This window comes from Eurytemora carolleeae, unplaced genomic scaffold (assembly GCF_000591075.1).
Source record: "Eurytemora carolleeae unplaced genomic scaffold, Eaff_2.0 scaffold150, whole genome shotgun sequence".
Classification (NCBI taxonomy): Eukaryota; Metazoa; Arthropoda; class Copepoda; order Calanoida; family Temoridae; genus Eurytemora; species Eurytemora carolleeae.
The window spans coordinates 1-23,032 of record NW_019396434.1 but is presented as its reverse complement, the minus strand read 5'-3'; the positions used below and the strand labels follow the sequence as shown (position 1 = coordinate 23,032).

Below are 23,032 nucleotides of genomic sequence, written 5' to 3'. Positions count from 1 at the left end.
GAAGAAGAAGAAGAAGAAGAAGAAGAAGAAGAAGAAGAAGAAGAAGAAGAAGAAGAAGAAGAAGAAGCAGAAGAAGAAGAAAAAGAAGAAAAAGAAAAAGAAAAAGAACTAACCTATCTAGTCTCCAGGAGTTGATGTGAGAGGCAACGATCAAGAAGATAACTGTGGAGAAGAGAGTCAGGGTAGAGTAGAGAATTCCTTTGTGTGTTACCTGGGTACAGTTAATTCAATCCGAAATATCAATAAATCAATCAATCAAAATAACAAATCAATAAATCATTTGCTTGATCAACTGACCAATCAATAAATAAACCAACCAATCAATCAATCATATCAATCATTTTATCAATTAATCATGTAAATCAATCAACAACCCGATAAATCAATCAATAAATCAATCAACCAACCAATCTTTCAACCAGTTAATCAAAGAGGTTTGCATTTGGTCGCATTGTCGATCTATCGATTATCACAGCCAAATCAATATTGTCCTTGTTAATGATAACTGAATTACTCTGACAATATGCCCCCCGTATATAAGGGACCTAAAACGAGAGATAATGTGATAAGTTTAAATTTAACCAAATCTCCAATTTCCCTTATAATATAATTTCCAAGTTCATAAAGAACCAGAAAACTGAGAAACAGGAAAACGACGTAAAACAGTACTCCAGTGAATTTAATGTTGTTACAAAGCATGAGTTTTACTAATAAGTTATAAACTCTTTTATCAAGTCAAATGGTTCTGTTTACACTGCACATGTTCATTGGACTATTTAAAGTCGTCGTCATAATCCACTGGTTATCACTGGATATAACCCTATCCTGATTGGGCTATTTTTGTCTAATATAGTGGGGGGGGGAGTGTTCCCCCCCCCCCATGATTTTTCCTTTAGAGTTGAGAAAGGGGCGTGTGATACATGTCCCTAGTCAAACTTGTCAAGGCCTGCTCATTAAAAAAAAAATTAGATCTATAACTTAAATGGTGAAAAAGTGAAGAAGTTTTATTGTTCTAATGTAGGCCATTTTTAAGTTAGTCAGTAGAAACCACAGAGGGGGGGTGGGTGGACCCCCCCCCCCTATTGTGATAGGGTTAAGATGAAATGAATTAATAAAAGTTTGGTTGTTTACTTACTGGCACTGTTGATCCTGGGTCCATGATTACAGTTTTGATAAACCAAGGTATACCAAGGCAAACCAGGATATCAAACACATTACTACCAATAGCATTGCTCACCGCCATATCACCTTAAAATTTTAGTTTTTAGTTTTTGTGTTTTCTTTAAAACACTGTATTAAAAAATAAATAATGAATTCGTAGATTTTTAATTTTTAATTATTTGTGTAAGTTCAAATAAAAAAATATACAACTTTTGCACCAAACTACTTAAGCCATGCCCTTCCTTGACTACTGCTCCATCAGACTACTTAAGCAATGCACTTCCTTGACTGCTGCTCCATCAGACTACTTAATCAATGCCTTTCCTTGACTACTGCTCCATCAAACTACTTAATCAATGCACTTCTTTGACTACTACTACATCAGACTACTTAAGCAATGACCTTCCTTGACTACTGGTCCATCAGACTACTTACTATGTAATTCCTTGACTAATACTACATCAGACTACTTACTATGTACTTCCTTGACTACTGCTACATCAGACTACTTACTATGTCCTTCCTTGACTACTGCTGCATCAGACTACTTACTATGTACTTCCTTGACTACTACTACATCAGACTACTTACTATGTAATTCCTTGACTACTTCTACATCAGACTACTTACCATGTCCTTCTTTGACTACTAATAATACATCAGACTACTTACCATGTCCTTCTTTGACAACTTCTAATACAAGACTACTTACCTTGTCCTTCTTTGACTACTGCTAATACACTAGAATACTTACCATGCCCTTCTTTGACTACAGCTACACCCGATAGAGCATCAGGTACACTGACTCCAGCAGCTATGAAGGTTAATCCCATCACAGTATCAGGGATACCGAACGTAAAGCCTTAAAAATGTATTATCAAACAAAAAATCTTTGTTACTTTTAATTAATATTTTTTTAAATAGAAATGTACGTTTCTTTAACCTCAAACATATTTTTTTCAAATAAAACACAAATTTTTTATCACTTTGGAATTATTAGAATAATTATGTGTTTTAATTTTCAGTTTTGTGTAGATAGTTTAAATTAAAATTTTAAACGTAAATACAGGGTGTCCCAAAAAACATGGGAATTCAGTGACGAATTCGTTATCGTCTTTTTAAATAATTCTTTGATTTAGTATAGTGATACCAACTGAGAAAGCTTTAATCTGTAAGATTTTTGTCTGCTATGTTTACATTTTGTTTGTTTATGTTTTGACTGCATACGGTTGTACTTAGTAAAACAAGAAAATTGCAGTTTACAAACAGAGAAAACTTGTCCGTCTTCACTGTTCATCTTGCAGAGACATTATAGACACATCTTTACAGTCTTTTACCCTTTTCATATAATAAACTCTAGCAGACATAATAATATTATGGCTTTTGAAATTAGGTATTACAATGCTAATTCATAGCAAAGACGATATACTATTCGTCACTGAATTCCTATGTTTTTTGGGACACCCTGTAGATAAGGATAATATCCATCTAATAATCCAATTATCTCTAATTTAACAGTTAATAATGTTTGAATAATTTCTAATTTAGCAGTTAATAACGTTTAAATCATCTCTAATTTTTCAACTATTTTAGGTGAAACAATTTTAAACTTCACGAGCCATAATTACTTAAAGGTTTAAAAAAAATTGAAAATTTCCTCATTATTCCTAAAGTAACGTATCAGGCCTCTTTACTGTAAATAAAAAAAAAATGTCTTAAATGTCAAACTTTCTGGAAAAATTAAAATTTAAAAAAAATTATCAGAGCAGCGTATTTTAATTACTTTCTTTAAAAAGACTTTCTTTAAAAAAAATTTGACCACTAAGATTTCTGCTAAATATGGGGCCGGGAAAGGGGGGGGAGGTACAAACCCCTTTTCAGGGTACACTCTCCTTTAATGAGCTTAAAGCTTTTAAATCCTTTTTAATACTGAGCTTATTTCTCCTCCCCCCTCTCTCGATCTTCTTTTTAAAATTACCCCAGCATTTAATGAAAGTTTCTTTTAGAATTAGGGAAAAGGTGTATTTTTAAAATCGATTTGGGATCAGAGAGGGGTGAGGTGTTATTCGTTCAAATATATACTTCTGTCTTCTGGGTGGGGAGGATTCTTCCAATTATATACTTTTTCTGTGGGAAGGTCAATATTTCACAATATATGGGTTTGATATTTGAAAGGGGGGGATATTTCCAAAAATATATCCCTGTATGGGGGGGAGGGGGTTCTTTCAAATATTTACCCCTTTCCTACCGATGATAGTAATCATCCAAACCATGACGTAGGAGTATAGACAGATCCAGAACACAGAGATAAAAAAAGAGAGGATAAACCTGAACAAATTTATTTTCAACTTATTGTTCTACATTTTATTAAAATTTAATTTGTAGTGTAGTGTACTGTACTGTACTGTTATGTAATGTACTGATCTGTACTGTACTGTACTGTACTGTTCTGTACTGTACTGTACTGTTCTGTACTGTACTGTACTGTACTGTTCTGTAATGTACTGACCTGTACTGTACTGTACTGTTCTGTAATGTACTGATCTGTACTGTACTATACTGTTCTGTAATGTACTGATCTGTACTGTACTATACTGTTCTGTAATGTACTGTACTGTACTGTTCTGTAATGTACTGACCTGTACTGTACTGTACTGTTCTGTACTGTACTGATCTGTACTGTACTATTCTGTTCTGTACTGTACTGTACTGTACTGTACTGTACTGTACTGTACTGTACTGTACTGTACTGTACTGTTCTGTAATGTACTGCTCTGTACTGTACTATATTGTTCTGTACTGTACTGCACTGTACTGTACTGTACTGTTCTGTACTGGACTGTACTGCACTGTTCTGTCCTGTACTTCACTGTACTGTACTGTTCTGTAATGTAAAGTACTGTTCTGTAATGTACTGATCTGTACTGTACTATACTGTTTTATACTGTAATGCACTGTTCGGTACTGTACTGTACTGTTCTGTACTGTACTGATCTGTACAGTACTATACTGTTCTGTACTGTACTGTACTGTACTGTTCTGTACTGTACTGTACGTGTACTGTTCTTTAATGTACTGACCTGTACTGTACTGTACTGTTCAGTAATGTACTGATCTGTATTGTACTATACTGTTCTGCAATGTACTGATCTGTACTGTACTATACTGTTCTGTACTGTACTGTACTGTACTGTTCTGTAATGTACTGACCTGTACTGTACTGTACTGTTCTGTACTGTACTGTTCTGTACTGTACTGTACTGTTCTGTACTGTACTATACTGTTCTGTACTGTACTGTACTGTTCTGTACTGTACTGTACTTTACTGTACTGTACTGTACTGTACTGTTCTGTAATGTACTGATCTGTACTGTACTATATTGTTCTGTACTGTACTGCACTGTACTGTACTGTACTGTTCTGTACTGTACTGTACTGCACTGTTCTGTCCTGTACTTCACTGTACTGTACTGTTCTGTAATGTAAAGTACTGTTCTGTAATGAACTGATCTGTACTGTACTATACTTTTTTATACTGTACTGCACTGTACTGTACTGTACTTCACTGTACTGTACTGTACTGCACTGTTCTGTACTGTATTGTACTTTTCTGTACTGTACTGTACTTCACAATACTGTACTGTTCTGTAATGTACTGACCTTTATTGTACTGTACTGTTCTGTAATGTACTGATCTGTACTGTACTATACTGTTCTATACTGTACTGCACTCTACTATACTGTTCTGTACTGTACTGCACAGTACTGTACTGTATGCTACACTATGCAGTACTGTACACTTTGTACAATGTACCTACCATCTGCTGTACTGTCTCTTCCTACAGTCTGGGATGGTGTACACGGATACAAGGTTGAGGGGAAAGCTCACATACCTAGAAACAATTTAAATTTACGAAATAAAAAGATCTTCATAAGAAAATTAAATTGAAAAAACTAGAATTTAATAGTTTTTTGTCTTCCATATGTTTATCCATAGTCTTTGCAAGACATTAAATTTTTAAGTCTTTATATCTTTGATGGTGCAATTAGATTATTCTATCTAAAACAATTTATTATTTGAAATATCTAAGATCTATTCTATTTAGTTGCAAAGATATAGTGATTAGAAAATCAGAGTTTATGGCAAAGACATAATTTCTTTAAAGAACTACTTTAGTATAAAGTCTATTGATTTACAGATTTGTAATACACCACTGATTACAGATACATTTATATCTTTTAATTTTTGAACCTTCAAGATAATTGAATATCCAATTTTTTAGAAGATATATTTACCAGCAGAATACTGCCCATTTTCCGTCATCCAGTGCCATAGGTTTCTTAAGTAGATCTGCCTCCCCTTCCTCCTTCTTTAGGGACTTATTCTCCTCATTAGGGGTCAGTTTTATCTAAACGGACATTCTTAGGGGCTTATTCTCCTCATGGGTCAGTTTTATCTTAACAGACATTCTTAGTGGCTTACTATCTTTATTAGGGGTCAGTTTGATCCAAATAGACATTCTTAGTGGCTTATTATCTTTATTAGGGGTCAGTTTGATCCAAACAGACATTCTTAGTGGCTTATTATCTTTATTAGGGGTCAGTTTGATCCAAACAGACATTCTTAGTGGCTTATTATCTTTAATAGGGGTCAGTTTGATCCAAACAGACATTCTTAGTGGCTTATTATCTTTATTAGGGGTCAGTTTGATCCAAACAGACATTCTTAGTGGCTTATTATCTTTAATAGGGGTCAGTTTGATCCAAACAGACATTCTTAGTGGCTTATAATCTTTATTAGGGGTCAGTTTTATCTAAACAGTTACTCTTAGAGGCTTATCATCTTTATTAGGGGTCAGTTTTACCTAAACAGGCATGCTTATTGGCTTATTATCTTTATTAGGGGTCAGTTTTATCTAAACAGTCAGTCTTAGGGGCTTATTATCTTTATTAGGGGTCAGTTCGATATTTACAAACATTCTTAGGTGCGTTTTCTCCTCATTAGGGGTCATTTTGATCTAGACAGATATTCTTAGTGGCTTATTATCTTCATTAGGGGTCAGTTTGATCTAAACACACATTCTTATGGGCTTATTATCTTTATTAGAGGTCAGTTTGATCCAGATAAACATTATTTTGGGGGATAATGACATGTTTTGTATATATTTTAATTAACTGGCAATCTTAACATTTCTGTTTTTTTAAAATTAATATCATGTTTTTCTTTTTTTTAAATCTTGTGTATTCTTAGAATTTGTTTTTGATCAATTTTTACAACTATTTTTTTGTTGGAACTATTTTTATTAAATTTTTCATTTTTTTCTTGCAAACAATTTATAAGTTTCAGGATCATTAACAAATTTCAGATAATATTTATTTATATATACATAAATTTATAATATTTATTTTTATATCAATTTAAAAATTTATTCATACACCTCTGTTGTTCCGTCCGGATTCATTTTCATCTCCATTTCTTGACCATTTCCTGAAAAAAAAGATTCTGCTGTTTTTATTTTATACTTTTCCAACGGACACAAGCCCCTCACTTCATGTTGAAGGTTAGGCTTTATTACCAACTGCCTGAGAACAGAGCCATCCTATGGGTCAGTGTCACTATGGGAAAACAGAGAGTGTCTTATAAAAAGTGAAGACTTTAGTGGCTGGAATCTGGATAAGGTTAAAACAATTTGAAACCCTTGATAATGATGTTTTTTCAGATTGGATATTTCTTTTTAAAATTTTTACTTTTTTCCCAATAACAAGGGGATCATAGTTCATTTATTCTTTTTCTTATTTTCACATCTAAACACTATAAAACCTTTCCAGAACTGAATTAGATTTCAAATTCTATATTACTAAACAAGAATTTGCAAACTCGATTGGGCACTTTCAAGCAGCCTCTGCAAAAATTTATTCTAACCATCTTTAAATAGAATTTAATCCAAGAAACTTGAAAAATATTATTCAGAGGAAAAAAATTAATATATAATTGAAATTCTATGAAACATATTCTATAGATTTTTTAAAACTCGGTACTTAAGCAACAAAAATCTGAGATTTAAAATTTAAAACTGCTAAAGTTTTAAAATGTTATCATTATTTTTTTAACTGTTATTTATTCTGTAACAACGAACCAACCAAAAGTATTTAAAAATTTAAAAGAAATTGAATCTTTGCAACAAACTCTGATTTTCTTATCCACCTTTGTAACCAAATGAAATAGACCTTTGATATTTTAAAATATCATTTCTGATAGATCAAATACTCTAAGTTTATTTTTAAAATTCAGTGATGGTGATGGACCAAACCTCTGTAGAGTAAAAAAGTAGATGTTAGTCCCACATTTATTGAAAATATATTTCGGTCTGGGTTGACCCTCGTCAGTTCTAACGATATAATAACCATCAAAATCGATAAAAAAAAATTTAAAAATGTAAAAATCACAAGAATATAAACAAACAAAAAGATTATTCAAAATAAAAATTTGGGCTGTCAAATGGACATAAGGGAAAAGAACTCAGATTATGAGATGGAAAAAAGATAATTTGCAAATATTCACTTTCTAAAAAAAAGTTTTTAGACAATTATTATTCCTTGAGATTGTTTCTTCACAAAGATTAAAAACAAACTGTGTAGATGTGTGAATATTGAGTTGGGGTGGGGGTCGATCTAATTAACGAACTTTTCCGTGAGTCGGGGGAGGGGGAGGGGGGGAACGGCTTGTTTAAGGAGGGGTATTTAAAACCTTTTAAAGAATTGGACATAAAAAACTCTTTTTTAAAAAAATACTGAATTACAGTTAACAATTAAATAAAACTATTTTTTTCTGTTCATTCCTCTGAGTTCAGTCATAAAATCTCTGATGTATTTAGATTCTCTTACTTCAAGTAAACTTCTTCCGTGGTCCCAAACCTTCTCTAGAACACTAACTTTTAGATGGTAGAGTTCATGTCCAGGAAGGTTAAAATGTTCTCCTGTAGGCTGGTTTGTATGGAGATTTCTAATGTAACCGATATGTTCTCTCACTCTTTCATCTAAAGATCTTGTTGTCTGTCCTATATATTGTAGTTTACAGTGTTCACATGTAATACAGTAAACTACATTTCTGGTCTTACAGTTGAAAGTTCCATTCATCTCAATCTTCTTGCTGGTATTAGAGGATTGTATAACTGTTCCAGGCTCTATGTAGGGACAAGTTGGGCAATTTAAACCACAAGGTTTCATACCAGGTATTAGCCTTTTTGGCCTCATTCTAGGAGGATCTGGAATTCTGGCTCGGATGAGTTTATCCCTGAGATTAGGAGGTCTCCTATAGGTAACCATAGGTGGATTTTGAAAAACCTCCTTCATCCAAGGATCCTGGACCATGGTTCTCCAATGTTTCTGTATGATGGAGGAGATACAAGGCAGCTGGGGATTAAATGAGATAGAGAATATAACTCGATCTGGTTTCTCCTTTTTCTCCACTTTCTTTAAAGCAACTTCTCTAGGTATAGCTTTAGCTCGGACTATAGCAGAGTCAACAATTGAAGGATTGTAATCCCTGCTGAGAAGAAAATCCCTTAGTTTTAAGAATTGGGCATCCCTAAGTTCTGGTTTGCTGCAAATTCGTACAATTCTGTATGCAAGTGAATAAGGTATGTTGTTAGAAATATGTGCTGGGTGGCAAGATGATGGAAGTAGGTACATACATCTATCTGTGGGTTTTCTGTAGAGATCTGTTGTGATTTTTCCATCTTCAATGTACAGTTTTGTGTCAAGAAATGGAATACTTTTTGTTCTGTGGCACCAACAGTCATGGTCATCCTTTAAACCACAATAAAATGGAGAACTATGTTCTAGAATAAACTTGATTGTAGGATGAATTTTATTGACATCATCCAGGAATTGATATAATTTATCAATAGAATCTGTCCAGATTCCAAAACAATCATCCAGAAATCTTTTCCAGGTCTTCAGGGGGCACTCATCAGTTATTTTGTATGTATTTGCAAGTTTCACAATTTGATCATCAAGCTTAGCCATAAAAATGTTTAATATTAAAGTTTTACACTGTCAGGCTACAAATAAATAGGAATTATAAAATTAGAGTTTGTAACTAAGGCTTAACTCCTTCTTTCCTAAATTATGTTCAGAATGATCGTGATTTTTCACAGTTTTTAAAATCAACAATCATTCTGTTCGTAACTTTGAACGAAATGTCATTTTTTTGGTTGGTTTCATATTTTGATATTTTGATATTTCCCAAAGGCTTTTCCCCAAGCAACAACTCTCCAAATTGACAACTGGTTCTAACTGTGCAATTTCCCAAGCGTGAACTTCCCAAGTCTGTCCTAGCCGCAGTGCTCGGACCTCTAGCCTGTTCTAGCCGCAGCACTCGACTCCATAACCCACCCTAGCCGCAGTACTTGGCCCCCATTGTAGACTGCGACACCTCAGAAGACCTAACCTAACCTTTGGGAAGTTACCGCTCGGTAAACTGTCACTTGGAAAGTCGCCTTGGAAAATGCCTTTATGGCAAACACCTAACAGCAATATTGTTTAGGTTCTTATTGGATATTTTATGGTTTGGTTTTAAAACAGTTAGAACAAAACGCAGACGGGTTTTGAGTAAAATAAACAACTTCTGTTGATTTAGCAAATCTCAAATATTTACTCTAACTTTATACAGAAAAAAAATTAGAAAAAAAAAATTTCAAAGTTATTACATCAAATTAAAACCTTGCTGATATATTTTTGTCACTCTTTTTTTTATGTTTAATAATGTTTAATAATCGCAATCAAAACAACAAGTTTAAATTGGCAAGGAATAAACAAATTTAAAGACATTTTATACCATTTGTCTTGCTTTCTGCAGCTTTTTCTTCATTCCATTTCTCAAACTCTCCAGCTGTACATAAAATATTAACAGTACAGTACATATAGAGATGAACATAGATTTTTTTTTTGAACGAACAACATTTTTTTTTGTTTAGAAAAAAAAATTATGGATGAAAGAAATGGATCGTTCAGAGAAATAAAAATGATAGTTTAAAAATACGGATTTAAAATCATTAAACGAATTAAAAAAAAAAACGATTCTTATTTTTACTAAATGAATGAATTTTCCAACGATTTTGAAAATTTGTTCATTATTTTCCAGGAACAAACAATTTTTTGGATTAAATTTTCAAAAAAGCGGTAGTTTTTTACTTAAGGAAAGATTTTTCAAACAAGTTTTTGAAAAAAACTGTCTTGTTTTTAGAACGAACGATTTTATTAAACGATCGTTTAGTTAGAAAATGAGCAAAATAGATAGAAACTGGACTATAGAACGAAATATTTTCTTTTAAAAACGATTGTAACAAAAATGAACTAAATGGGTCATTTACAAACGATCAACGAACGAAATGAAAACAAGGTATCTCTGTGTACATATTAGGCATAATGGTTTCTAACATAAGATTCTTAGCTTTTTTTCGGACATTAATCAACCAAGTAAATGATTTGATTAGAGTCATTTTTGTCCAACACATTAGATGATTAGATAACTACAATTATCTGTACTTGTTTCACATGATTTCTCTGCGTACATTCCTTTATCTTTATAACTAATTTCCAAATTACCCCAACACATGGGATGTTTTAAGAATGTTTTCCGTTGTTGCACTTAAAAAAATTTGTTTATATTTGAAATCAAATAAACCTTAAAGTGATTTAAAGATGCAGTTGATTCAAAAAGCTTTGGCTAATCATAAATGCATTTTTAATTGTAGTTTCTCTATATAATGATTTGAATGTAATTGTCATAATATAACTACGATTTCTTCAACATCACTAATCTGATGAAAGTTTAAAGGCTACCATTGTAAATCGGCCATGGATCGCATTAAATAGAAGCTAAAGGGGACATTTGGTATGGCTAGGGCTGGGCATTTTCAAACTTTTTCTAGCCTTTCAGTTAACGGTTAGTTTCAACAACTAAAATAGTGAAATTTCAAGTAGCCGTTCATTCGTAAACAGCATTCACTGTCTTTTTTATTACGGTTAGTTAACATTTTAAATTTTATTAACAGCTTTAAAAGAACAATTTTCAACAACCGTTATAAATGACGCCAGTCATTAACATTTAAACCGCTAAAAGTTAAGAAATTGTTAACAGCGCTACAGTATTAACGGCACTAGCAGTTTAACTATATTTATTCTTCACTGCGGACTGATATCCAAATCAACTATATATTTATCTTATTTTGAGGAGAACCCAGATTTTGAAAACAGAAGACGACATTTAAACCCTTCAAAAGACATAAAAAAAAATTTTTTACGAGCTAAATGCAATTTTAGGTTGAAAAAAAAATTACGAAATTCACCGTTTTAAAAAAACTGTTCCATTTTCGTTTTTAGCAGTGAACTTTTTTCAAAAACGGTTAAACCGTTTCGTTAACATTCTAAAAATTAAAGGTTTTTGCCGTTCGTTAACGAATACAATTTTCGAAAACTTTGCCCAGCCCTAGGTATTTGATTTAATTTTGCCACGTTGATATCCAAGGACAGTCCCTTTCAGACAACACAATTACCTTTTGTTGTTGAAGCAGTCCGCCAGGATTCAGGGATAGGTAAACTTCTAGTCGCCCAACTTTCAAACCTGAAAAGAAATATTCAACTTTTTGAAAAAAAGTTCAGGGTGTCCCAAACACGGGAATAATGACTTCTATATCGTCTGGTTTCAAGCAGGATTATTTTGTAAATATAATTTTGTAGTATCACGGTTAAAACATTTAACACCCAAAACTATTTAACTAATAGTCATTATTAAATGGTAAAATCAGGGGGCGGAAACGTCATCAATATGTGTCTGTACCAAAAGAGTGTGTGTAAGTAATACCGAACTGAAGGTGTGTACTGTAGGTATATACAGTACATAAGAATCTCGGTATTTGTACAGTCTAGGAGAGTACATTTGTTTATTGTTAATTGTTTACTTAAAAATAAGTTTAATATACATGTAGTATATTATTTATATTTAAGCCAACACTATGAGCCAAATTTGCATGCAAAGAATATAATTTGATTAAATTTTATAATAAACTACTTGTTATTCAAGCTTAATTATAATTGACGACATTGTTCTGCAATTTCCTTGACTGTAGTCATGTTGTGTGTCTGTACAAAAAGAGTGTGTGTTACCTAACTCGTCTGCAAAGCAGTCCGACTGGCTTTCTCATGCCAGACCATCGCCATTTCCCTTTATATTCTTATTCCCTGGGTAAAATCCTACCTTGAGTTGAACGCCATTGCAATACAGTAAACCACGTAGAGGACTAGGAAGAAGGTTGACTCATACCTAAACATTTGGAATTTTACCATAGTCAGATAGTGGGGGGGGGGAGGCGTTTGAGTCCCCCCTCTTTTTTTTGCTTTAACACTCTTATTTTTGACACTATCGCTATGAAAAATTTAGACACTCCGGCCTTTATAAGGTTAGTGTTGAAGTAATGTTAATTGGTCCATTTAAAGAGGATAATCATTTAAGCCTTAGTCATTGCAGAAAGTTTGATGGCTAACAAACTTGGTTTGAATTTCAAGTTTACAAGTAATCAAACACGCACCTCTGCCCATTTTGTAAAAATAAATTCAACCTGTATGAAGCATAAAGTCTGACCGCGTCAACCTTTTTGCACCTGTTGATTGTCGAGTCTTCTTCATTAACCCAATGTCTGTGCGTTGCAGTACAAAATGGGACCAGAAAGGTTGACCCGGATCGGAAATTCAAATGTACTACGGCTGCCCGTGCAAAGTAAAGGTTTTCTATGTTTATGAGTATCCATTGCTGTTAGTAATTTCACAAAATGAAATTTAAATGAGCTGATGAACGATGAGTGTTCCTTATTTACAATTTATTCAGAAAAATCAATATTATTTAATAAAAAAAATTTATTTTTAAATTTACAAGTTTTAAAACAAACAAAAAATATAAATTTACATATGATTAGAATTATTACAAAATAAAAACATACCATGAAACTTCTCCGTTGGCGATGGCAATGATGAGAACAATGATACAGATCAGATAACAGAAACAGTCCCTTTAAAAAACAAACAAATTAGATTATAAAATATTTCATTTTAATGGTGACAGCATCATTCATGATTTAAAATTAGGTGATGGTGATGGACCAAACCTCTGTAGAGTAAAAGAGAGTAGATGTTAGTTCCACATTTATTAAAAATATATTGCGGTCTGGGTTGATCCTCGTCAGTTCTAACGATATAATAACCATCAAAATCGATAAAAATTTTTTTTTCTAAATTTGATGAATGATGTTATTGTCGCAAATAAAAACAGATCATTAATTCTTAAATTAAATTAATGCATTAATATTTGGTTTGAAACCCCCAATATCTTCCCCCTGTGATTTTATTTCTCCGAAGCATTGAAAACAATTTTGCTTGAAAAAAAAATATGTTGAATTGTTATAGAGTAGATGACGTTTAAAGGACCGGTCAGTGTCAAAATAAAATTTGCAAATTTGCATAATGCAAAATCTTAAAAAAAGTTGTGGGTTGATTCCATCTTCTTGCAAGTCCAACCAATGTCAGACAAAATATCCCAGTCAGAATAGGATTGATTTTCCACGAAGAGGTCGTTCCCGTACTCCAAATGTACTGCACTGTATTTTATGTACCTACAGACTGAGTACAGCTGTTGAGAGTAAAGGGTCGGGGAGCTGCAAGGGCGTAGATCCCGCTTTAATAAGCATAATGTTAAACCATGTACCTGCAGACTGAGTACTAGTTGAGCGTGAAAGGCCGGGGACCTGCAAGGGCATAGACCACGCTTTGACAAGCATAATGTTGAACCATGTACCTGCAGACTGAGTACCAGTTGAGAGTGAAGGGCCGGGGAGCAGCAAGCGCACAGACTGCTATAACAAGCATAATGTTGAACTGTACCTGCAGACTGAGTACCAGTTGAGCGTGAATGGCCGGGGAGCTGCAATAGCACAGACTGCAATAACAAGTGTGATGTTGAACACAGCTGATCCCACTACTCCACTCACACCAATGTCGTCCTTAAAATTAGGTAAAGTAAAGTCTTTTTCTTTAAGTTCCATACTTTATCCAGATCAAAAACATTTTTATACTTGACTTTTTGATCCAGCATACGTTCAAAAGTTTGTGATTTGTTCCAAAAGCTTAAGGACACTTAGAAGACAAATTTCATTTTAAAAAAAAACCTTGCTGGCTACTCTTTTATCAAGCACTAGCTGAAGTGCCTGGCGTCTGTGGAATAAAAAAATATTTTAGATAGAAATCAAATCAAAGATTTTGTTGAAAACCTTGTCAAGTTGACAGAAATTGTTTTCCTAGAAGCAAAATACATCTTCTCAGGGTTCAGTTTTTCTACATTTCATCTATGTTTTCACATTGTTTTGCATTTTCATCCAATTGCATCCAATTTCACCCAATTTCATCCAATTGCATCCAATTTCATCCAATTTCATCCAATTTCATCCAATTTCATCCAATTTCATCCAATTTCATCCAATTTCATCCAATTTCATCCAATTTCATCCTATGTCATCCAATTTGTGTCGATTTTAGTTCATGTGTTTCTATCCATTTGATCCATTTGTTTCCATTTTAATGATACACAGGGTGAGTCAAAAAAAAGTGTGATTTGCGGCGCCTGGTGCAAACTTGTACCTTTTTGAACTCTCCTTTATGGTGTTTTTTCAATATTTTTGAAAATTTTTATTTTTTTTGGTACTCCAATGGCTCAAAAGAAAATCCGCGAACCTTTTTTTCTCTCAAAATCAAAATTTCAGAAAAGAAAAATGTGTATATAAATTATTTCTATCGAAGTCTAAAATTTTTTAAATATTGATTCTAAGAATCACAGAAAATTCGCAAAAATAAAATAAGAAAATTCGCAATTTTTAGTACTGGTCTAATTTTTAAGGAAAAGTTATTAAAATTCTCTAGTTCTTTTCATCTTAGTATAAAGTAATTAATAAACGCTGTTCAGTTGAAACCTTAAAAACCATATTGAAAACAATTTTTCCAAAAAAACTTCGAAAGAAACAATTTTTTTTACATATTTTTGTTTTTCTGAACTTTTGAATTTGACAGAAAAAAAGGTTCGTGGTTTTTTTTTGGGCCATTGAAGTACCAAACAAAATTACACATTTTCAAAAATTGTTGAAAACACCCCAAATATATATATATGTATATATTATATATGTGTAGATAGATGTATAGATAGATAGAAGAAGACTAGTATTGACAAAAAAGTAATAATAGGATTAATAAAGATCTTCAGAAAAGTTTCCGAGAAATGAAAATCCTAGGAATTACTGATGGTCACAATGTTAGAGAAAAACGAATTTACCCCTGGAACTTCTCTTTCTGACATAATTTCCCCCCCCCCCCCTAGGATAGACAATTTTATATGTAGTATTTTTACGCAAAGGTGACCCAAAGATACTTAAATAAAGGATGCAGCTAAAAATCTTGTTTTATTTTTTCTACACCAGCTAGACATATCTTAAAGTACATCTCACACTAAAATATTCTTAATTTGAAAGCTTTGCTACTAGTGCTACAAAACTTCAATAGCAGAAGTAGTGTTGTTAAAACAGTGCGACAATACTTTAATAACAGAAGTAGCATTAGTATAACAGTGCTACAAAACTTCATTTACAGAAGTAGCACTGTTATGCCTTTGTTACAAACTTAAATAACAGAAGTAGAATTGTTATACCAGTGCTACAAAACTTCAATAATAGAAGTAGCGTTGTTATATGAGTACAACAAAACTTTAATTACATAAGTAGCACTGTTATACCTGTGCTTCAAAACTTCAATTACAGAAGTAGCGTTGTTATACCTGCTACAAAACTTCAATTACAAAAGTAGCACACATTTGCTACAAAACTTCCACACTGGAAGCCGTGTCGTCTCACCTGCGCGACAAAAACTCCAATAACCGAAGTAGCAAGCTCAGGAGCTGAAGATCCGGCTGCCATGAATGTGGCTCCGGCCACATCCGGAGAAAGGCCAAGGGCTGAAAAAATCGTCATTTAAATGTATTTTTTTATTAGAATTTATACATGTTCAAAGGAAGTTTTTTTTTCAAGTTTTCTAGAACATAAATCTTATCATTTTCATTTATTTTAATCGAAATATTTAGGAGAAATCTAAAGATATGATGAAGTTAATATTTCCAGTAGGAATTCAGATCATGCAGATAGTTTCAATTTTTTTAGATGAGGGGGGGGTTGCATCTCTGATGTAGCGGGGTAGAATTAAATATGAAGAGTAGGGGGGAGGCTAATATTTATGTTTACAATGCATGTAGGCAGAGTCGAGGGGGGGGGGTTGTTTTTGTGCTTTAAACTCAGCTCTAATCATTATCGTAACATTTGAAACCTGGTTTTTAACCGTGAAATTTATATTTTATAATTAAATTAAACATGCAAATGTCAAACAAATTGTTGCAAATTTGTATTCTATTGATATTGTCCTCTATATTTTCTCAAGTTGAAAAGTACTCCACGCTACCCTTAAAACATTCATTTAAGTTGAGGAAACTCATTTTCTAGAAGATTTATTTTGTCGCACGCAGTTAATTATGATTAAATTCCCGTAAAGACTAGAGGGCGAAAACGTCATATATGTGTGTCTGTACCAAAAGAGTGTGTGTAAGTAATACCCATAGAGAATAGAATATATAGAGAGGAATTTATAATTCGAAATTGAAATGGATAATCTAGGGAACATACTGTATTAATGTACTCTACTGCATATAATTTTTGAACATTTACATGATTTGTACACTTTGAACTCCCTTTCAGGCTGAAAGGGACTGAAAAAATTCATACCGAGAAATTCTTTTAATTCCTCTCTATATATTCTATTCTTTATGGTAATACCGAACCAAAGGTGTGTACTTTATATAGGTATATACAGTACATAAGAATCTCGGTAATTGTACAGTCTAGGAGAGTACAGTTGTTTCTTGTTAATTGTTTACTTATAAATAAGTTTAATATACAGGTAATGTATTATCTATACATTTTTAAGTCAACACTAAAAGCCAAATTTTCATGCAAAGAATATAATTTGATTAAAGTTTACAATAAACTACTCGTTATTCAAGCTTAATTATAATTGACGACATTTTTCTGCAATTTCCTTGACTGTATTCATGTTGTGTGTCTGTACCAAAGGAGTGTGCGTGTGTGATAAAGAACTCGTCTGCACAGCAGTGCGGCTGGCTTTCTCTTGCCAGACCAGCTTCATTTCGCTTCCCTTTATTCTTTTTCCCTGGTAAGACTTTGCATAAACTTTATTCACGTCAATCTCAACCTTTAAATATAGTTTTCACTAACTGAAGTGCCCGTGGCAATGCCCGTGCAAAACATATTTTTTTTAAATCGACTCTCAAAAAGAAATATTTCAAAATGTTTTTAAGTCTAGCTATGTTACCGCAAAGTAATTATGACCTCTCTTAAAAAATATCAGCTAATTTGGTACAGCCGTTTGGCCAGCTGTTGCTAACATATGAATATATAAATATACGAGCCAAGACCTAAGCTATCCGTGTTTACTCTGTATACAAATGTATACTCAAAGACCTGAGATATCTGTGTTTACTCTGTATACAAATGTATGCTCAAAGACCTGAGATATCTGTGTTTACTCTGTATACAAATGTATACTCAAAGACCTGAAGTATTTGTGTTTACTCTGTATACAAATGTATAATCAAAGACCTGAGATATCTGTGTTTACTCTGCATACAAATGTATACTCAAAGACCTGAGCTATCTGTGTTTACTCTGCATACAAATGTATACTTAAAGACCTGAGCTATCTGTGTTTACTCTGAATACAAATGTATACTCAAAGACCTGAGATATCTGTGGTCACTCTGTATACAAATGTATACTCAAAGACCTCAGCTATCTGTGTTTACTCTGTATACAAATGTATACTCAAAGACCTGAGATATCTGTGTTTACTCTGTATACAAATGATAATTCAAGAACTGAGATATCTGTGTTTACTATGTATACAAATGATAATTCAAGAACTGAAATATCTGTGTTTACTCTGTATACAAATGATAATTCAAGACCTGAGATATCTGTGTTTACTCTGAATAAAAATGTATACTCAAAGACCTGAGATATCTGTGTTTACTCTGTATGCAAATAATACTTGATGACATGAGATATCTGTATTTACTCTGTATGCAAATAATCCTCTATGACCTGAGATATCTTTGTTTACTCTATATGCAAATAATACTTGATGAAATGAGATATCTGTGTTTTATTCGTAAAAAATAATACTCTGTGTTCTGAGATATCTGTGTTTTTTCTGTAAAAAAGAATACTCTATGTTCTGAGATATCTGTGAATGCTCTGTGTGCAAATAATACTTAATGTTTTGTACTAATGACGTCATACATATTCTCATTTAATGCAAAAGTTAGTATTTACCAACATTTTTAATTTAACATGCATTCATTCAGATCAAATTTGGATTGCTTAAACTAGACAAAATTTCTAAGTATAATCTTGAAAATAGATGAATGATGGTTAATATTAAAGATTATTATTTTCTTGTTCAACACAAAAACTTTTCAACTTTAACCCTCTTTACTCCTCTTAAAATGCATTTGTCTTGTCTTTTTTGGTGAAAATGGACAAAATGAATTTACTCTGATAATCTTTTCATTTACAAACATTGTGTCAAAGCATTGATTTATAATGTCGCCTATTTGTGCATAATTTTTCATATTTTTTCTTTTTTCTTTTGTAAAGCTATATATTCCAAAAGTTATTTAAACAGATTTAAACTACACCATTAATATTGATATTTATATCTTTGTGTGTGAATAAATCTTTATAAGATAATAATGAGTTCAATTTGCAATTTCTTTTCCCGTTCAAATATTTATCCCTGAATGGATCCTGTAAACCCGAAATATAAGGGCGCCAGCAGCTCGCCAAAACCTTGATTTAGTCAGAGTGTTTAAAAATCCTATTATAAGAGTTTTCAATGAAAGAGCGGGTTTTTGGGCGAAAATCTTAACTAAAACAAAACATTTAAACAACTAAGAGATTTCTCTCTTAAAAATTCTTGTTTGACTTAAATAAGATGTTTATTGAATAAACTCAATTTAGCTTACACCCCCCCCCCCTAAGGAATGGGTACAAAACGCCCAAAATCAAAACACCCAATGTTACAAAACGGCCAAAACATAACGACCAATACAACAAAACGTCCAATACAACAAAACGTCCAATGCAACAAAACGTCCAATGCAACAAAACGTCCAATTTTACAAAAGTTCCACATTTTATGTTCAATTTTTTTTCAATAACTTTTCTTTTCTTTTCCTCACAGTCAGTTTTCTGAAGTCTCGCGCTGCGGTTAGAAGTTCAAATACATTTCATTTAAATAATAATTATTAATAAATCTTTTCAAAAGTAACTATCAGATCATGAAAAATGAAAGATATTATGAAATATTAACTATATACGAATACGTCGAATAATTATTGATGATTATCGCTTGATTTGTTTGGAATTAAAATGATATTTTTACGATCCAAGTTGAATGTTGCAAATTTCTGAATTTGTATGTATGCCAAGTTCTTCGGTATGAGTTATTTTTAACATTTTTCTCCTTATAGACACAACAGGGTAGGGTTTTTTGCCGTAACCCTATACCCCCTTTCATTTTCGCGAACACTTCCTTTAAAAGCTTTCTTTGATTAAATATAACTTAGCTATCAAGTTGTGTTTAAAATTTTAAAAACTCATTATTTTAAATTGTGGTTTCTTTGCAAAAGTGACCATTTCGCAATTCTACTGCAGGAAAACATAAAGGAATTTGTAAATTAAACACGTACTTTGATCCTTAGAAAACGACGATATCATCCACATTATTGATCAGGTAACGAGCTCAAGGGTTTAAGGTGGTAGCACATCACCTAAGTAACATAAAGAACATAAAGGGTTCTTACCATCAGAAAACCTGGTTAACGAGGGTACAAAGAATTCATCGCAGACAATAGCCAGCCCTGAAATAATAATTTTTATAAATAAATGAAATTAGTATTTTGATTTCAGTTTATACAGTTCAGGATAATAGTATTTAGTTTTAAATATTGACAACATAGAATTTTAAAATTGCCTAGAAAATTGTAAAGTTTTATGTCAAACAATCAATTTTTTCATGCTAATTTTTGAAGCAATAGCGACTCTAAATTAGTGTTAAAAATTTGCTACTTAATCAAACTAAGATATTCTTTCAGAATTATATTTTGCACTGAAAGGAGCTGAAATGATGAAATATAGATTATATTCTTAAATATTACCGAACTTTCTTTATTTCAATTTATTATTTTTATCTTCTCAGTTTCATATTTCACAAAAGTGAAGTTGAAGAGACTGTTGTGTACTTTATCATTCTTACTCACTTCAACGTGAATTTCATAATGAACGTGCTATAAAGTAATCATCGTGCTCTACAGTTAAATTAGCTGTAAATTTAGTTTAATTGGTTCCCGGATTTGTTTTCAAAAATTTAGGATATTTCCAAAATATTATTTTTTAATTAAAATGAAAATAAAATTGAAATCAAATCTTTTACCCTCTGCTTTCGACGCTTATTCGATTTAAAAGAGCCATTGAAATAAGATAAGCACACAAACGTTTCATAAAATTACCTATAACACTATTATTTTTGGCACAACGTGCTTTAAAGTTTTTGGACTCAAATTTTCTCTATATTTCAAAGGTTTTTAGATTATATTTTATTCCTCGCTAAAGCTCGAGACAAAATTAAATATAAAAAGGCTTGACCTTCTCGATAAATAGAAAATTTCTGTCCAATATTTATAACATTGCGAACCAAAGTAACAGTGTTATAAAAAGGTAAAGTGAAACTCCTTGCTAAAATTGTAATTTCTCGATTCACAACGATACCCTTTCCACTTTATACTCAACAATAATAATGAAGATATTTAAGGCTTAAAAGTACTTAATTCTGATTATTCAAAAATGTTTTTCTGCCGTAGAAATGCACTAGCGACTTTAGTAAAAAAAACCATTGGAAAATAATTATTATAATTATATCTAATGCATACTTGATCAGACAAAGCTTTGAAGGGTACCATTGTAAATCAGACATTGACATCTTTGCATGCAGGGAGGGTTACTAAAAATTACACTTGAAGTTCATTTAAGAATATGTTTACAGATAAATATAATTATTTACACTTTGAAGAATATGTTTTAAAATTATTTCATGTAAATACAAAATACATAATTTAAATAAGAAAGCTCTTCGCACATATCCACATATTTGTTTAGCGACTCTACCAAAATAGCTGAACATTTATGAGCTATGTGAGGGAACCCATGGTAACACAGGCTAAACAAATAAATTTTTTTTTTAATTCATATTTTTTTCAATTTTACGGGCAAGTAAATATTTGAAAACAATTTGAAAAGATGAAAAATGTTTACCTAGGAACATGTAGGTTGCTAGAAGTATATGGAATATAACTCCACCATGTTGCCGAGCCCTTAAGCATTTTAAGTTTTCACCATTCAAACACATGAATAACAATATTTTTTTTGGAAAAAAAACAATCAGCAAAAGGGTTTCCATTTGTTAATATTGAATTTTGTCAAGGCGGCTCCAAATACACTTATAAAACAAATACTTTAGAAATGTTACTCTCTCTCTTCAATTTTGCTTTCTTTACCTACTTTTTCAAGTATTTATTTTGGAACCAAAAAGCCTTCTTAATCTTTCTGATTTTACATAAGCTTTAAGGACAACTCAGAGCAGGGAAAAATTACCAATTTCAAGACCAATATAATTTGCAATTTTAAGAAAAAAAATCAAATATTTTTTTATGGATGTTTTGTTACAAATTGTACAGTTGGACTTTTTAACAACAATGGATTTTTCAGCAACCTTATGTGTATTAATGGGTCTGTTTACACTGCACAATTGTTTTGTTTCATGTGCATTGGGCTTTCTTTGGGCTTTCTAACGTCATAGCTTAAGTCTTACAGTCGTGGGTTCCACTTAGAATGTTATTAGTGAGGTTTCATCTATGTATCCATAGGTACTCTGTCTGTTTGTTCATAATTTAGAAACCCCAAGACCGATTTGCCTCAAATTAAACTTGTTTAAAATTTGACTGGTTTAAATATTCCAAGTTAAGTTAGGCTGCCTTATATACAAAAATACACTGTTCAGGATAAACTGGGTTTCCAAATTAATTCAATCATAATATCCGACTTACTTTTTGCTGAGTAATGGGTTGGGGAACTGTGCTATGGCCGGTGTGATACAGCTGATATTAGTTGATTCCACGTGGATGGTTTGGTTTGGCTCAGACGACTTAATTTCCTGTTTTTATCACATAAAGTAACTTTTCAAAATGGCGTAATTTCAAAAAAGTATAACATTTAAGATCGATGAATAGTGTTAATTAAATATAGTGTTTTGCGTATCTAACACATTTAAAAATGTCATTAAACATTCATAAAATGTAAAAAAAAACATCTTTTAGAGCAAACTAGAAACATGAACACACAGTATAACCAAAAAATTTTTTGACTATCGAAAAAAAAAACTACGGAAAAAATTTCATGAATATTGAAAAAATTCTTTTGTAAAAACTTACCTCATTCTCATGCTCAACTGACTCATCTACTGACAAAAGCTTTCGGTTTCCTAATCAAATTTGTTACATGAATCTAAAGCGTGGGTATCATAAAGTATGAATTCTAAAGCTCCACGCTTAACCTTCAAACAAAATACTTAGCCCTACCTTTCAGCAGACAAAGAA

At 32.2% G+C, this 23,032-nt stretch overlaps 1 protein-coding gene across 1 annotated transcript in view; it reads right to left on the bottom strand.

Moving 5' to 3' along the window:
* The window catches only part of LOC111703249 (probable sodium/potassium/calcium exchanger CG1090), a gene marked incomplete at its 5' end in the record, with an annotated part of 23,958 nt that extends 1,052 nt beyond the window's left edge, over positions 1–22,906 (bottom strand). The window contains 17 exon segments of the mRNA XM_023475138.1: positions 114–211; positions 1,136–1,248; positions 1,916–2,023; positions 3,410–3,489; positions 4,980–5,054; positions 5,458–5,570; positions 6,600–6,649; positions 10,001–10,054; positions 11,721–11,788; positions 12,422–12,487; positions 13,161–13,229; positions 14,098–14,216; positions 16,110–16,210; positions 20,186–20,242; positions 21,693–21,751; positions 22,484–22,590; positions 22,868–22,906. Of these exon segments, the coding sequence (XP_023330906.1) occupies positions 114–211; positions 1,136–1,248; positions 1,916–2,023; positions 3,410–3,489; positions 4,980–5,054; positions 5,458–5,570; positions 6,600–6,649; positions 10,001–10,054; positions 11,721–11,788; positions 12,422–12,487; positions 13,161–13,229; positions 14,098–14,216; positions 16,110–16,210; positions 20,186–20,242; positions 21,693–21,751; positions 22,484–22,590; positions 22,868–22,906 (1,376 nt within the window).
* Positions 22,907–23,032: the final 126 nt, after the last annotated feature.